At 46.6% G+C, this 16984-nt stretch overlaps 1 protein-coding gene across 2 annotated transcripts in view; it reads left to right on the top strand.

The window, feature by feature from the left end:
- Window positions 1-13589, top strand: part of B4GALT5 (beta-1,4-galactosyltransferase 5) — a 75248-nt gene extending 61659 nt beyond the window's left edge. The window contains exons 3-11 of one of the 2 annotated variants that reach the window (XM_028125178.2): window positions 5334-5447; window positions 6378-6502; window positions 7504-7620; window positions 8478-8665; window positions 9369-9491; window positions 10673-10882; window positions 11897-11998; window positions 12942-13074; window positions 13305-13589. In XM_028125178.2, coding sequence (XP_027980979.1) covers window positions 5334-5447; window positions 6378-6502; window positions 7504-7620; window positions 8478-8665; window positions 9369-9491; window positions 10673-10882; window positions 11897-11998; window positions 12942-13074; window positions 13305-13490 — 1298 coding nt within the window. In that variant the 3' untranslated portion in view covers window positions 13491-13589. Of the gene's footprint in view, window positions 1-5333; window positions 5448-6377; window positions 6503-7503; window positions 7621-8477; window positions 8666-9368; window positions 9492-10672; window positions 10883-11896; window positions 11999-12941 lie in introns of both variants that reach the window. The other variant, XM_028125179.2, reaches the window with a different exon arrangement.
- The last annotated feature ends 3395 nt before the right edge of the window (window positions 13590-16984 follow it).

Genomic DNA, 16984 nt, shown 5'->3' with positions numbered 1-16984 from the left:
CTGGGGAGCAGAGCTGGTAGCCCATAGAAACCATGCAGCGTTAACCATGTCACGAGCAGTTAATTTCCTCTGCCTCTTCCACTTCTTTAAAAGGTTTCTACTGGTGAGAAAGCAGATTTCAATTGCATTTTTATGTAAAGAATTTAAAATTAGAAATGAGGAAATGAAGGTTTTTGTTGGGGGGGTTTCGCCTTAAGGTGTAGGGCAAGGCTACTGCCACTTGGAAGTTGTGTGTTTGTGGGTTCTATAAAAAATGATTTCAGGGGCACCTGGGTGGCTCAGTTGTTAAGTGTCTGCCTTCGGCTCAGGTCATGATTCCAGGGTCCTGGGATCAAGCCCCGCGTCGGGCTCCCTGCTCAGCGGGAAGCCTGCTTCTCCCTCTCCCACTCCCCCCTGCTTGTGTTCCCTCTCTCGCTGTGTCTCTCTCTGTCAAATAAATAAAATCTTAAAAAAAAAAAGATTTCATTAATTTAGTAATCAGAAGAAAAATAAGTGGTACTGATTTTGTCTCGTTTTGTTTTATGCTGGTTGCTTACTAGGCTTATTATTAATATTTGAAGGGAGTAGAAAGGGGTTTATCTGTGTCTTCACGCAAACCCCCAAAGGTAGGATCATTAAGGCTGGAAAGTGTCTTGTCTCTTCTACATGTTAGTTTTTTGTTTTTATTTTTTTTTTAAGATTTTTATTTATTTGACAGAGAGACAGCAAGAGAGGGAACACAAGCAGGGGGAGTGGGAGAGGGAGAAGCAGGCTTCCCGCTGAGCAGGGAGCCTGATGCGGGGCTCGACCCCAGGACCCTGGGATCAGGACCTGAGCCAAAGGCAGACGCTTAATGACTGAGCCACCCGGGCGCCCCTGTTTTTTTTTTTTTTAAAGATTTTATTTATTTGACAGAGAGACACAGCGAGAGAGGGAACACAAGCAGGGGGAGTGGGAGAGGGAGAAGCAGGCTTCCCGCCGAGCATGGAGCCCGATGTGGGGCTCAATCCCGGGACCCTGGGATCACAACCTGAGCCAAAAGGCAGATGCTTAACGACTGAGCCATCCAGGTGCCCTGTTTCTGTTTTTGTTGTTACTTCTTATTTCCTGTTTAGGTTGTAGTTCTAAGGCTTGGTTCTGTCATTACCCAGAATTACTATTCTCTTCTTCTGTGGCTTTTTTTTTTTTTTTTTTTTGCTTATGAAAATGCCATTATAATGCCTCTGGGAATTTCTTCTGTTTCGGAGGCAAATGTAGTTACTGTGATGCTGTTTTGGAGCAGCTTCTCCCTCCACACATGTGCATATCTCAAAATACACCTTTTCTAGTACACATGAAAACTTTTCTTAAAGAGAATCATTTGTATATTTATACACACACACATGCACATATATAATTAAGAAGCAAAATTAGAATTATCCAGAGTAATGATGAGTATTGGGGGTTCTTGACATAGGTTTTTATACCTAGTGTTAATACCTTCAAGAAAGATCAATTTAGTAGGACAGGTTTGCATGTACGAACTGAGGACTTTTGGGCTAATTTCTTTTATTTATTTATTTATTTATTTATTTATTTATTTATTTATTTATTTGAGAGAGAGAATGAGATAGAGAGCATGAGAGGGGAGAGGGTCAGAGGGAGAAGCAGACTCCCTGCTGAGCAGGGAGCCCGATGTGGGACTCGATCCCGGGACTCCAGGATCATGACCTGAGCCGAAGGCAGTCGCTTAACCAACTGAGCCACCCAGGCGCCCCAAAAATTATTTATTTATTTATTTATTTGAGAGAGCAACAATGAGAGATGGAGAGAGAGCACATGAGAGGGGGGAGGGTCAGAGGGAGAAGCAGACTTCCTGCCGAGCAGGGAGCCCGATGTGGGACTCGATCCCAGGACTCCAGGATCATGACCTGAGCCGAAGGCAGTCGCTTAACCAACTGAGCCACCCAGGTGCCCCTGGGCTAATTTCTGCATAAATGTAATTTTGCCTTGGAGTTTATGCCGGCTCTGTTTATGTCTGTATAATGCAGGCTTGGTGTTTTTTCAGGAAAGCTACCACTGAAAAGGACAGAAAGCATTCTGTTCCTCTCCTCCCCTGTTAAGAGACTTAATTCTCTTCCAGTCTACTCGGACTGAGTTGTATCCTGTGGGCACTTGTAGAGCAGACAGCGTGTGCCTGTGGATTCTTGGAAACCTTCTCACAGTGTTGCTTAAAAAATATCTGAGTTGAAGATTGTAGAATTCTCCAGTGCAAAAACGAGTTTGAATAGGAAGTTTTAATTTTCATAGAATCCGCATGAATCCCAAAGAGGACTGGTGAGAGAGATTTTAATACTCTGAAAAAATAGTACAGCGTACCGGAAAGATCACTAACCCAGAGTTTAGTCGGGGCTCTGTTGTACAGTAGCCAAGTCTCCTTACACCGGTTGTGTATATGGTGCCTTGATTTCTTTATCTGTAAAAAAAAAAAAAAAGAAGTTGGAGGGCCCCCTTCATGCAGATTCCCTAGGAAGAAGGCATCCACTTCTCACTCTTAAAGCCCCACTAAAATGACAGTAAAGAGGGTGTGTGTGCGCGTGCACGTGTGCATGTGTGTGTGTTCAATGGCATAAACCCCAGAGAATGAAGAGAACCAGAAGTAGGAAGTCGGAAAGCAGACCGACGAGTGATACAGGGCTCAACAGGTCGAAGAAAATGGACTGCTGATGTGGCCGCAGGGAAAGCCGCTACCACCCCAGAATCCCCCAGAAGGTCAGGAATTAGCAGTGTCAAGTACTTTTGCAGATAAGAATAAAAGTGGCAACTAAGATAAAATTTGGTTGAAAGCTATTTAAAGAGCAGTCGGACACCCAGGTCCTTTCCCCATCCTGGCAGAGGACTGAAGACTTGATCGCCCTCAGGGATGGTGAAACAGGGGCCCCTCAACTTGGGGGCTCCTGGCTTGGCCTGGGTGCCCCCAGCCCCTTTCTTCTCTTCTGTCCCAATGTGCTTGTAGCAAGGACTGCAACCTTCTGGCAGGAGGTTAGAATAGAGTGCTCTGGGGGCACCTGGCTGGCTCAATCAGAGAGCGTGCAATTCTTGATCTAAGGGTTGTGAGTTCAAGCCCCACGTTGGCGGTAGAGATTACTTAAACAAACAAACAAACAAAAGAATAGCGTTCTCTGGGGAATCTGATTGGACCAAGAAGGAAGACCCTAAGATACTGACGCTAGAGGCTTCCACAGCAGACTTCTGGCCAGAACACTCTGTAATGAAGAGCCTCAGTCCAAGCCCTTCCAGTTAGCTGGTTAGTGTCCCACTCGTTTGTTTTTTTTTTTTTAAGACTTTATTTATTTATTTGACAGAGAGAGGGAACACAAGCAGGGGGAGTGGGAGAGGGAGAAGCAGGCTCTCCGCCGAGCAGGGAGCCCGATGCGGGGCTCCATCCAGGACCCTGGGATCATGACCTGAGCTGAAGGCAGACGCTTAACGACTGAGCCACCCGGGCGTCCAAGTGCCCCACTCTTAAATATTAGTAGGTGACCAAGGAGCACTGTGCTAGGGATCAAAACAAACAAGCAGCAGCAAACTGAGAGAACAGGTTATGCTGGGAGAAGAAAATGCAAAAGAGCTATCCCACGTTCTCAAGGGTGAGGGGAAAGGGATCGCAAACATGCAAAAAGAGTATATTGTAAGAAATGAACATTCAGAAAATAAAAAGGACTTTTTAAAATTAAAAAAATAGCATAAGTGAAAATTAAAAGAATGGCCGGGGCGCCTGGGTGGCACAGTTGGTTAAGCAGCTGCCTTAGGCTCAGGTCATGATCCTGGGGTCCTGGGATGGAGCCCCGCATCCAGCTCCCTGCTCTGGGGAGTCTGCGTCTCCTCCGTCTGCCCCTCCCTCCACCTGTGCTCTCTTTCTCTCTCTCTCAAATAAATAAGATTAAAAAAAAAAAAAAGATTGAAAAGAGAAAATCAGAGGACCAGGAGGTCCAACATCTAACTCATGTTTTCTGTTCTCCAGAAGGAGGTTGCAGAATACAGAAGGGAGGGAGATCGTCACCACAGTGATACCTCTAGTCCTGCCCCCAAATTCTAGAACAGGAGGACACGAATTTCTAGACTGTAAAGGTCAAATGGTCAACACAGTGGGTGAGAATAGAACTCAAAATAGAAATGTGACATTTCCTGAACCAAAAGGAAGTTCATCACACTTTTAGAAAGAAATTCCCAGTCACCTTCACAAAGAGCCAGAGTTGGAATGGCTTCAGAATTAACAGGTGTAGGTGGAGTCTAGAAGGCAGTGGGTAGCAGTTGCCCACTCCTCAGGGGGAGTTGTTTCCAGCCGAGCATTCTGTAAACCCAGCCACCCCATGAATCAAGTGAGAAAGAACAAAAACAGTGAGATGTACAAGATTTCAAAACCACTTCCCATTGCCCCCTGCTTAGGAAGCTACTTGGAAGATGTGTTCCAGCAAGAAAAAGGGGGACATTGAAGCCAGGCACCGTGAGGTTTCACCCTGGTGAGAAGTGAAGGGAGTCTCTAGAACGCTGAGAGGAGGGGAGACTGCAGGGCAGCGTCTGCACAGCGGGCACAGGGGAGAGCCAGTTGGGAAGACAAAGTTGAGAGAATGCCTGATGCTGGTGGACATCCTAAGAGCGACTGTAGTGGCAGAGGGCATGGTGTTGAGTTAGTCATGATGCCATATAAAACTAAGCATACAGAGAAAGCAGTCCCTTCAGGAAAAAATGAATTATGTGGGAAAAGAAAAGGAATCATAACTTTGCACATTTCTCAGCTATGAATAGTATCTATAGAATAAATACTTCAGTGTAAATACTAAAGATGGGCTGAACCACGGCGACCATAGATGTTGGGAGACAGGAAGGCAAAGTGGGGGTATGTGCGGTGGGGGGTGGGGGCAGGGGAGGGAAGGAAGCAAAATCCGCAGGCCCCACAGTGGGAAGTCAGTGGGTAAGACTTAAGAAGCATCTCGAACAATTGTATAAGAAGTAAACACTAAAGTAGTTGGCTAAAAGAAGCGAAACTAGTTCCTGTAGAGAGTAAGACATGGGGGGAGGGGGGTGCTGGTTGTTTTTTTGTTGGTTTTTAATTACGTCGTAGAGTTCTTCGACGGGACACTGAGTGCGTATAAAGCTGTGATAACAGTAAGAATAGAGACACTGGTTAAAATGGTATCATCTGGTTAACCTTTTTATTGATGGGTTCAAATTTTTAGCTCCAGTGAAGAGCTAGTCCAGAGTCCTGATTCTGCAAAAGATGATATCTAAGAAAAATGCTTTGGTAGGCCTCTGAGAATTGCAGAATTGACGACCTGTGCCGGTCTGAGCTGCCTATTTTCTTCCCTCTCTAGATTATCCTCTTGACTTGAACCACAGTGAAACCTTCCTACAAACCACAACATTTCTTCCTGAAGACTTCACCTACTTTGCAAACCATACCTGCCCCGAGAGGCTCCCTTCCATGAGTGAGTAGCGCGTCCCCTGCTTTTCAAACTGACGTGTCCGTTTCTTTGATTAAAATGAAAGGGAGAGTGTTCTCAGTTTCTCAGGATGCCTCCCCTATGTGGAGAATAGAACAGGGATTTGGAACTGGAAACAGGGATTACAAAAGCTATTTGTGTCCTGACCCTTCTTCAGCCCTTCTGCGAGGTTGCCTATGTTCCTGGTGCCATTTTCTACCGTATTTTTCGGTCTTTCCTTTGCACGTACCCCCTGCTCGGTGACTTGGGGTCTGTAAGATGTCCTAGAGAAAAGTACAGGCAACCAGCTTTATCTTTTAGTACAAAAGATAAAATCCCACGCTGATTATAACTTGTTTGATCATATGACGAACGTGACTCCCTCCAAGTGCTGGTTCAGAAGAATCCTGGGATCTTTTTCTCTCTCCATTCTTAGCGTCTCATGTGTAATCTGAAGCAATGGCAGGAAGCCCTTGTACCTTTTCCGTGCCTTCGGGCTTCTCGGACAGGGCCCCTTCTTCACTTAAGTCAGTGATGACAAGTGTTTGGGGTTTGGGCAGCATCACTTGGGATCACTGATGAGTGAATTGGGACCCTGTGTCTGCTTGCCTCTGGAGCACGCAGAGAGGCTCCAAGCTTAGCCTCGCTCTTTCCTCCTTCCTCTTTGAGAAGTTCAACTGCCGTTCCACTCAGTCTTAATTTCTCAACTTGCTGCTTTACCCAATACTAGTGATGAACTGAAATGCAAGGAGTTGCAAAGCAGAGGAAGCGCCTCCCATCTCTGTGAAAAACAAATCAGCTGGAAAAAAAAAGCATTGAACCTCCCTAGAGAGTGAAACCCTGGTCATTGGGGCAGGGGGAGGCATTCTGACCCTTTCTGGACTCTTAATACTTTTTCTCCCCTCCCCCCCCCCCCACTGCCAACTCTCTGTTCAGAGGGCCCAATAGACATAAACATGAGTGAAATTGCAATGGATGACATCCATGAAATCTTCTCTAAAGACCCAGCCATCAAGCTCGGAGGTCACTGGAAGCCTTCAGATTGCGTGCCTCGATGGAAGGTAGGGTGTGGAGTCAGGCCCGAGGTGCTGGGAGGCCCACCTGGCCTTGCTATCATTCCAAGCCACCGTGGGGTTCACAGACTGTGGTAATTCGTAATTTGCACACTATGACCCGATGCAGAATATCTGCATTTGATGGAAACACGTCGGAGGCATGGGTTTCCCGAAGGACATTCTGTAGCCCCAGAAACGTGCATCGCTCCTATGACTGAGCAGGACCCTTTTTGTCGTCTTCATAGGATCTGGCTAAGCAAGGGGGAGGCTTCGTAGGTCTCTTGTGCCACATTTGTAAAAGCCACCTTCACAAATTCACTGCTTCGTACCTTTTTCGGCATTGTTACTCTGAGTTTAGTGCAACAAAGAGGGGAGCTATCCAGCCCGACACTGAGAATTGCTTATTGGTTTTCCTGCATGACTTGAAGCCATCAGTATGTGGATCTGGCTCCTGACACTGGCTTAAGTCCATTCTTTTAGCAAGTTACTTGCTCCAGTGCTTATTCTGTGCCAGGCCTGCAATGAGCAAGGCAGATCTGGAATAGGTGGGCATTTCCAGCCCGTCGCTGGGATGCCATACCAATTCAGTGACCAGCATTTAAAAAAAAAAGTATATATATAAAAGATACACATATGTCAAAGTGCACTGCATGTCCTAAGGGGTGTACTGTTCTGTGGAGTGCGTTTTAGTTGTGTGCTTATATCTGTGGACGTGTTTGTGTGCGGGTCATGGTGTAGAATGAGTATCTTCCTCTGGGATGTGGTCTAGAGTGAATTCATTCGGCGGGTCGACTGTGTGCACAGTATGGTGTGTGTAAGAACAAAGTCCGCTTACTTCCAAGGGTCTCCCTGCCAGCATAGCTTTTCATTTAGTGGAGGTCGAAGACAAGGCAGCCTTCCAGAATGCCCCAGGGGCAGGCTGGTCACAATTCTGTGGCAGTGTCCTGCTACAAAGTGGAAGTTGAGGGGATGAACGGGGCGGCTTCCTCTGCTGTGCCCTGCTCCAGGTGGCGATCCTCATTCCTTTCCGGAACCGCCACGAGCACCTCCCGGTCCTGCTCAGACACCTGATTCCCATGCTTCAGCGCCAGCGCCTGCGGTTCGCGTTTTATGTGGTTGAGCAGGTGAGTGGCCTGTCCTTTGCTGTTCTTTCTGTTCTGAGACAGCAGTTCACAGTGCTTTGAGCCCGTCCATCCGCCTTTGGAGTACAGAGCCAGTGAAACTGCTATCTTAGGACTGAGCTACCCAGAGGTGAAAGGAGGAGCAGAGAGCAGTTCTGGGCTTCTGGTTTGAGATGTTACTCAACACGGGCAGACTGGAGTGAGTCCAGGATGGAACTTTGTTTACCCTTGAATAAAGGCCCCTTGTGTGGTGGTTTAGCCAGAGGTGCTTTGGGTGGTGTCTTTGGTCTCCAGACCCAGGAAATTCCCCTTAAGATAAGAAGCCATGGGTATGGGCGCCTGGGTGGCTCAGTTGGTGAAGCGACTGCCTTCGGCTCAGGTCATGATCCTGGAGTCCCGGGATCGAGTCCCGCATCCGGCTCCCTGCTCAGCAGGGAGTCTGCTTCTCCCTCTGACCCTCTTCCCTCTCGTGCTCTCTATCTCTCCTTCTCTCTCTCTCAAATAAATAAATAAAATCTTTAAAAAAAAAAAAAAGCCATGGGTAGAAATGGCCCTTCTTGTTCTGTCTTCCCTTTATGGGGCTGGGTACTTCTCCAAATGCTGCGATAGGTCAGATGCCTGCTTTCATGACAGTCTTGGGAGAGAGGAGCTTGGGCTTGTTACCCTTCTTGTTTCTAAGGAAATCGAGGCCAGATGTCAAGTGGCTTGCGAGGCAGTGAAGAGCGTGCTGGCCAAGCCCTCCTCTGGCTCGGTGATCTGTCCCAGTCAGATTCATTAAAGCTCTCCTTTAGGCAGGGCTGAGGCAGCGAATCTGTTGCTCCACAAGTCCTGTTAAAAATAAAGTTCTGCTTCTTTTTTAGGTTGGCACCCAACCCTTTAATCGAGCCATGCTTTTCAATGTCGGTTTTCAAGAAGCAATGAAAGATCTGGACTGGGACTGTCTTATTTTTCACGATGTGGATCATATACCGGAAAGCGATCGGAACTACTATGGATGTGGGCAGATGCCAAGGCACTTTGCAACTAAGTTGGACAAGTATATGTATCTGTGAGTATCATTTCCTCTGGAAAAGGTTAAATCTAAAAGGATGCTGAGAGATGCAAAGATGGCAAAATCCATTTAGCTCCACCCCAGTGTGCATCCTCTGGCGAATGGATAAATAAAATGGAGTGCAACCACAGCTTGGAACACTGTTAGGCAATAAAAAGGAATGGAGTCCTGCTACATGTGGCCGGAGGGATGAACCTTTGAAAACACTGCTTTGTGAAAGAAGCTAGTTACCAAAGGCCACATGTTGCATGATTGTGCTCCCATGACTTGTTCAGAATCGGCAAATCCATAGAGACAGAACAGTGGTTGCATCGGGTTGCGGAGTGGGAATGAGGAGTGACTGATGGATTCAAGACTCCTTTTTGGGGTGATGAAAGGTATTAAAATGGATTGGGGTTCATGGTTGCACAACTCCGCGAATATCCTAAAAATGATGGAATTGCACACTTTATAAATGGGTGAATCATTTGGAATGTTAGTTATGTTTCAGTAAAGCTGTTACGAAACAAATCAATTCGAGAAAGATGCAGTTCGCCGCAAAGGTCGATGCGTCCCAGTGTGAGGAAACGGTTGCGGGTGGTTGAGGGCAGTAGGTGCTGTACTGTGTAGGACACGGTTCTCCAGTGCCACGGTGGCCCTCCCCAGGGGGAGAAACCATCCTTTGATTCCCAGATGATTCAAGCTGTGCATCTCCTTCTAGGCTTCCTTACGCCGAGTTCTTTGGTGGAGTGAGCGGCTTAACAGTGGAGCAGTTTCGGAAGATCAATGGCTTTCCGAACGCTTTCTGGGGTTGGGGTGGAGAAGATGACGACCTGTGGAACAGGTACTCCCCTCTTCCGGTTTCCGGGGCCTTCTAGAAATGCCACCTTTGGCTCCCCAGACCAGAGCCACACAGGAGGGATAGGGTGCAAGCCATGTAGGTAATGTGAAACGTCCTAGTAGCCGTGTTTAAAAAGGTTAAAAAAAGGCTTTTTGAGGTGGAATTCATTTTAGTGTAGTAATAAAACATGCCAGTAGTATATTTATCACAATATATCAAAAATAATATCATTCCAACATATAATCAATATGAGATGTTAATGAGATACTTCACATTTGTTTCTCTTACAATATCTTTGAAATCTGGTACTATTTTACATTCATAGCGCATTTCACTGAAACCTCCCCAAACAGGAGGTCATGTATTAGTGATAGGTGTACCCAGATTTACCTATCCTATCGGATAAGGCTTGTATTACACAAGTTTGCGAGAACGATGCTGTATTTGAGTAGTGTAAACTAATCTTTTTACAGACTAAGGAAATAGTAACCTAATGAGGAGCAAATAAGCAAAAGAATCTCCACCTTGTATCTGTTGACTTTCTAGATGGGCTCTAAAAAAGAAAGTTACATGTAGCTTATTAATTACAAAGTAATACTTGCTGGTAAAAATTCACAGAATAAAGGTGCATAAACCGGGGCGCCTGGCCGGCTCAGTCGTTGAGCGTCTGCCTTCGGCTCAGGTCATGATCCCAGGGTCCTGGGTTCGAGCCCCGCATCGGGCTCCCTGCTCGGTGGGAGGCCTGCTTCTCCCTCTCTCACTCTCCCAGCTTGTGTTCCCTCTCTCGTGGTGTCTCTCTCTGTCAAATAAATAAAATCTTAAAAAAAAAAAAGTGCATAAACCAAAAGGTATAATTCTTTAATGCTGTGCTGTCTTGTTCCCAGGAAGTAGTATTTTAACAGGGCTGTTTCTTTCTCTGCTTTGTATTCATACACAAACAACCCAGACCCATCCCTTCTCCCCTCCCAACCATTTTAATACAGAGAGAGCCACTTCATTATCTTTAACAATTGCATGGTTTTCCTTTATGGAGATACACGATATTTTATTTTAACCCTCTCGTGTCAATGAACATTGTTTACAATTCTTGAATATCCTTGTTCATGTGTGCAAATAGCTCTTCAGATTGAATTCCTAGTTGTGGAACTGCAAAGTCAAGTAAATGTTCTTTTAAATTTGCATAGTTATCATCAGGATTTCTCCCCAAAAGAGATCGCAGAAAGATTCCAAGCAGCGGTGCATCAACATTCCCGCTTTCTCACATCACCGCCAGCATTGGTTATAGACAACCTTTTGCGTTTTGCTACATTTCAGCCCTTCAGCAGCCATGTGTGGCTCGAGGCTGCCTGTACTGGACAAAGGAGCTCCAGACAATTCTTTTCTCAATCTGAGAGGTAAAAATGGCATCTCATCCTCTTAGTTTGGGTTTCTTAGGGACCTAGTGAGGATGAACAGCTTTTCCGTAGCATAACTGGTTTGACTGGTCCTTGAATCCAGTTGAGCTCTCCCAGGATATCTGTTGTAATTCTCAGCTCACCTGGAGCCCCTGGGCTCAAGAACAGGAGCTGGTTCTCCCCAGTGCCCTGCACAGTTCCCAGGCGCACAGTAGGCGTTCTCTATATATTTATCAAATCAGAGCGAGAACACATTTCCCAATATCAAAAGGAGAGTATAATTTGGAGCCAAGAGGAGGATGTTGAAATAATACTCCCCCCAAGTTTTTTAAAATATGAAGACAACCGTAGATTTCACATAGATATCCAAAGTCTACCTCCATGTATTAATTATTTCTTACACCCCTATCAAGTTTCCAGTAAATCCAGCTTGTGAAATTCTGGTCTTTATCACATTAAGGATAAATAACCGAACACCTCCTTAAGTTTTGCTTTCCTCCTAGTGATGTGAAATTTTACATTGAGATCAGAGGACATCATACAAATTAGTTCATCTCCCTGGTCATGGGGGAGGTGGGCAGAATGGTTAAGTTCATAAGCAGGGAAAACACAGTGCAACTCTGAGTACTGATTTGCTTTATAGTAGGTTGTGGACAGGAAAGGTGCTGTCCACTGGTGAGAAAAGCCTTTTTGATAGGACCCAGACCAGCCAGCGGAGAGAGAGTGAGAGTGCACACTTATCTCCTGGGGAATGCTCACTGCTGTACCTGTCACTGAGAACCCGTGTCACACCTTACTCTCAAGAATTTTGAATTCCTTTTCTTTTTCAAAACTTTTTGGTATTGTAGACCTCTTTTCTAAAGCCATGAACTTATCCAGAGGAATGGTCAATTGAATATTCAGACACAGAAGAAGTTCTCTTGTTCAACTTGGGGTTCTCAACCTTGGCCATCTGTGGTCATCTATGGTACTTGATCATTTTATCTGAAAGCCCAATCTCTTTGTCTCGGACAGAGTACAGAATGCAGGCTACTCTGTGAGCCGGCCGGAAGGTGACACAGGGAAGTACAAGTCTATTCCTCATCACCATCGAGGAGAAGTCCAATTTCTTGGAAGGTGGGCACAATTTATTTATTCTTCTTGCAAATAGCCTTTATACTTTGCATTTCCGGATGTCCCAGAGCATATCATATTGCAACCCCTCGGCTTATTCCCCTCCTCCTCTCTACGGTCCTGTTATGGCTGCTTTATAGTTCCTAGATAGATTTTCATTTACCTGTGAGGCAGGCGTTTGTGTGAAATCAGATTATCGGTGAAAATTTTGATCGAAGATCTTTGAAGGAAATCACTCATTTGGCCCCTTAAGCCTCATGGTCTCTTCTGTAGCCTTCAGGGAGTTGGAGAGAGGTCCACTCGGTCAAAGGTCCCTGTGTAACTTCCACTGACAGGACAAAGCAGAGTTGGCACCCTTTCTGCGAGCTCCAGTTCTGGAAGGGTGCCCCCGAGCTTCTGTTCGTGCGGGTGCCCTTGATAAGGAAGTTCTGTACTGCACTAATTGGGGCATGTGGATGGAGTGACATCTCTGTTTTCAGGAATGCCCTTTTGTCTTGTTAACTGGGAGGACGGCCCTCTGGACACCACCAGGTCTGATTGCATGAGCTCTGTCATCTGGGGAGTAAGAAGGCACTGAGTGCGGACCCCGCCCTGGCTCATCTGATGTAGTTTTAATATCTTACCTCCCACTTCCCCCTTCCGTGACCTTACCTTGAGCAAGTCATGGAACACCGGGGGGCCTTGGTTTCCTCATTTGCTTAAGGAGCGGTGCATTCAGTGAAATGAATGGCATGAGGCAGGAAATGTTTCTAATAATAAGCCCCAGCAGGGAGCAGCTGGGCGGGGTGGGCCAGCCCCTCCGCCCCGTGGTGCCGGAGAGCCGCCCTGTGGTGCCAGAGAGCCACGCGGGGTCGGGGTCCCTGCTGCGGGCTGCCCTGCTCTGTCCTCTGCCCTGAGGCGGCCGGGCCCTCACTCAGAGCCGCCCCTCTGCTCTCTGCTCAAACAGGTACGCTCTGCTGCGCAAGTCCAAAGAACGGCAAGGGCTGGACGGCCTCAACAACTTGAACTACTTTGCGAACGTCACACACGACGCCCTGTATAAAAACATTACCGTGAACCTGACACCCGAGCTGGCTCAGGTGACCGAGTACTGAGCCGGGGAGACAGGCTGGGTTTGCTTTACCCCCCGCCGCCAGGGAAGCCCACCTGGGGAGAGGTCTTGGGGCTCCACACAGGAAGAGAATAGAAACACGGTGTCTGATGAAGGATTACAGGGTTCGAGGAGAAAACCTGAACAGAGTACGCGCACAGAACGCCTTCGCTGTGGCCAGGGACATCCTTCGTCAGGACCGGCTGTCTGTTTCCACAGGACGGACGTCGGTCCTGCCACTTTTCCCCCCTGGTCCCGAACCCCAGCGTCCCGTCCCAGCCGGGCTCTCCAGAACAGCAGCTGACATCTCCTGTGGTCCTGGCTTCGAGCCCGTTCCTACGAATGGCCTTTGGAGCTTCTCGGCCTTCAGAGCAAAGAGGCAACCCCACCACAGGGCTCTTTTAGGAAGAGCAAATGAAACTCCACACACCATTCTTCTCCATCTCTGGTGTTCTCTTTGGTTTAGTTTTTTTTTTTTTTTTTTTTTTTAATTACCTGCTTTGGGTGGGGATTGAGGGTGGGGCGGGGGAGGGACGGGGGGAAGGTAAATAGACCTGTAACAATCACTTCTTGAAGAAGTATAATTGTAAATAAGCCATGTAAAATGCCTTTTTTAAATTTAATTTTATAGCTGGCTCCAATTCAAACTGAGGATTTATATATTAGATCACTTATTTGGTTGGCAAATGCAGGAACTCAGTTAAAATGCAGTGGAGAAGGGTATCACCTCCCGAATTGCTATCACTTTGGAAGGGAGTGGAGATAGGGCGTGTCACAAACAGATCGGGACAGTCCAGTCTGTCAGTGGTAGCTAACTCCTGCCCCCTCCCATCTTCTTCCAGAAGTCTTGCTCTTGACTTTCGCTGTGGACTCTCTCTTCCCTGTTGGGCACATACACTCTCATCCCGGTCTCCTGCTAAACAGGAGCCCTCCTTGCTCAAAGTGGACCCCTTCAGGGGGTCTCCCTGTGCACACGCCCCTGGATCTCTGGACTTCAGTTTTTGTCCTCTCATCACCAAGAGTGGTGGGGTTGGTTGGGTGGGTTTTCTGCCTCTTCTTTTTTCCTTTTTTGTTTTTTCACTCTTGTGGAACTTGGCCACAATTCCTGAAATCTGTGCCTGAATTATCAACTAGCTTCAGTGATTCCTCTGAATATTTTTCCCTTTTTGGTTTCCGGAAAGATTCTTTGTCAACATTATGAACTAGTTCATAGAACTAATGAGCGATGGACTGAAGAAGTCAGCCAGAGAGCAGGTGACACTTATGTGCTGTGGGTCAGTTGGGGGCCGGGGTGGACCCCGTCATGAGCTTCGCAGGTAGACGGACGGAGCTCTCGGATGCCAGGACCCAAGCCCAAAAGAATGCTGGGTTCACACCCCATGCACTTCTTGAAATTAGAGTCTAAATTGCCCTTGAAGTTGTGCCTCTCTGTTTTTCCCTGAGCCAAATCCCTCAATTTGTAGTCCCTCTTGGCTTCTGCAGGATTCTGAAAAAGGCCAGTCTTTTCCTCTCCTTTTCCATAAAACATATTTATATATTGTGATTAGGAGTACTTTCTGAAAAGTACTTCATATTTTTTTTAATTGCCTTGTTTGCCTTCAACTTCCTTAATTTTCATGGTTTACATGGATGTGTGTGTAGGGGGTATATTTGTGTATATACGTGTGGGTTGGGGTTTTCTCCGTTGCATGTGTTGGTTCCTTGGACGTATGATCCCCACAAGCTGTGGGAGTGATTGGCCAGGCCTTGTTTTTTGTTCATGCTTTTGTTCTTTTGAAGAATAGAGTGATATTGTAGAAAACCAACTGCATTACAAAGCTCTTATCGGCTCATATGAGAGAGCAGGCTGCTGCCCTTGAAAATGCTGGTAAGTTGTATCATATGTTTTAAAAGAATGTTCAGCATCTCATGCTTTAAAAGACTTTCACGAGGGAACATTACACACAGGAGCTAACTTGGTTTTCCTTTGAAGTCTGGTGCACAGAGCAATAAAGATTTCTTTCCCCTTTTCTCCCGCCTCCCCTCAGGCCTATGTGCTGGCCTTGACTCTCCTCCTCCCCCCTTCTGTCCTCTCCCATCCCTGAAGGCCGTGAGCGGCTTTCAGTGGGACACAGCCATGATGTCATTAGGAAGAATTTGCCAGAACAGACCGATCCTTGGTACACGGCAGTATTGTAAAATGGTCTCGTTTAAAGCTTTTCACGAACATACTTGCCACCAAGAACAAAACGTTGGCAAAAGGCTAAACAGCTGATTTGAAAAAGAAAATGCTGATTTGAGGACAAAAGGAAAGGTGTCTTTTCACTGCTTGAAGTAAGGTCACTGAAATCATTTTGCGATCATGTGTGAGTTTGTCTTATCAGTGTGAAATCTCTTACTGCGCACCGCTTAGTCATTTACCCACCAAGTTGAGTATCGTGTGGGAAAAATAGAAGTTGAAAACATACAGCCAGGCCCATGAGCTGTTAATGGTGTGAGAGTCTCATGTTAAAAAAAAAAAAAAAAGAATAAGAACCAAATGTGACCTTGTGTGTATTTTGGCAGCTGAAATTCTTTTAAGGCTACTGATGGGTGACCCCTTCAATCAGTCTTGTCTCAGCTGCGTGCAGGGAAACATTTCTCCTTTCACACTGTTTTTCTGGGTGAGGAGTTACTGCAAAAATACTCCTTTTGACATGATGGGCTCCTGTTGGAGCTCCTCTACCACAGTCACGAATAGCTGAGCACCAGCCGCATGTACTGATTGTGTCCACTCACCGTTGACAATGGCATTGAACGTAGCTAGCTTCCTTCCATCACGATGTTTTTTTTGAGCTTGCTCTTATGTTGTAAGAGGTGCCAGGGGTACATTTTTGCACTGAAATCTAAAGATGTTTTAAAAACACTTTTCACAAAAATAGTCCTTTGTCATTACATTATTTACTCATGTGTTTGTACATTTTTGTATGTTAATTTATGAATGATTTTTTCAGTAAAAAATACATATTCAAGAACCAAACCTTGGTGGTCGTCTGTCTTTGCCTAGAACAGTTTGGCTTCTTGGAGGCCTTTACTCTCTTTTTCTCGTGGGACTTCAGCTCCCGTGTGTTCCTTCACGTGGCTTGGCTTCCAGGTTGCTCGGCTGAGCCCTGGGTGCTCCCGAGAAAGACTGCCCGCCTGACCCGGCGACCAGACCAGATGAGTGAAAAACTCAGCTGATGGAGCAAAAGCACTAAACCCCACCGTACGATCCAGGCATCCTCCCACACTTGGGTTTTCTTTCCAGAATGGGCCCATGTGATGCCCACCGAGTCAAACAAGACATCTGGGCAACGAGAGGATGAGAGTGGATGGAGTTTGAATCAAGAAGGTCCTCTGAGGTCAGTCGAGAGTTTGCTTTCTGCCTGGTTCCGCTTGGAGATTGTAATCAAAGCTTCTATTTGTTGAACGTTTACCACTCACTGATATTGAGTGTCAAGTTCTGTGACCAGGTGCTAGGAATATAATGATGAGCAAAAAGGATAGGGTCAGTGGCCTCATAAAACTCACTGTCCTCCTGCCCCACACCCCCGGGGGGAGGGTATGATTAAAATTACAACCGGGACGCCTGGGTGGCTCAGTTGGTTAAGCGTCTGACTCTTGGTTTTGGCTCACGTGATGGCCTCAGGGTTCTGGGATTGAGTCCCCCACATCGGACTCCATGCTCATTGAGGAGTCTGCTTGCCCCCTCCCCAAAATAGATAAAAATCTTAAAAAAAAAAAAAATTACAACCACAAGGAGTGCTGCAAAGGACGTGGCTGCAGGCCTCAGGCGCACGGTGTGGAAGGGGTCCCTGGCGGGAGGTGGGTGAGCTACTGAGCTGCAGGAACAGAATTCTGTCGGGCTGGTGCAAAGGACAAAGGGCTGACCGGGGACTGCT

This window comes from Eumetopias jubatus, unplaced genomic scaffold (assembly GCF_037043125.1).
Source record: "Eumetopias jubatus isolate StellerSeaLion01/CBP00866 unplaced genomic scaffold, mEumJub1_p1.0 scaffold_9, whole genome shotgun sequence".
Classification (NCBI taxonomy): Eukaryota; Metazoa; Chordata; class Mammalia; order Carnivora; family Otariidae; genus Eumetopias; species Eumetopias jubatus.
This window is presented reverse-complemented; position numbering and strand designations above follow the sequence as displayed.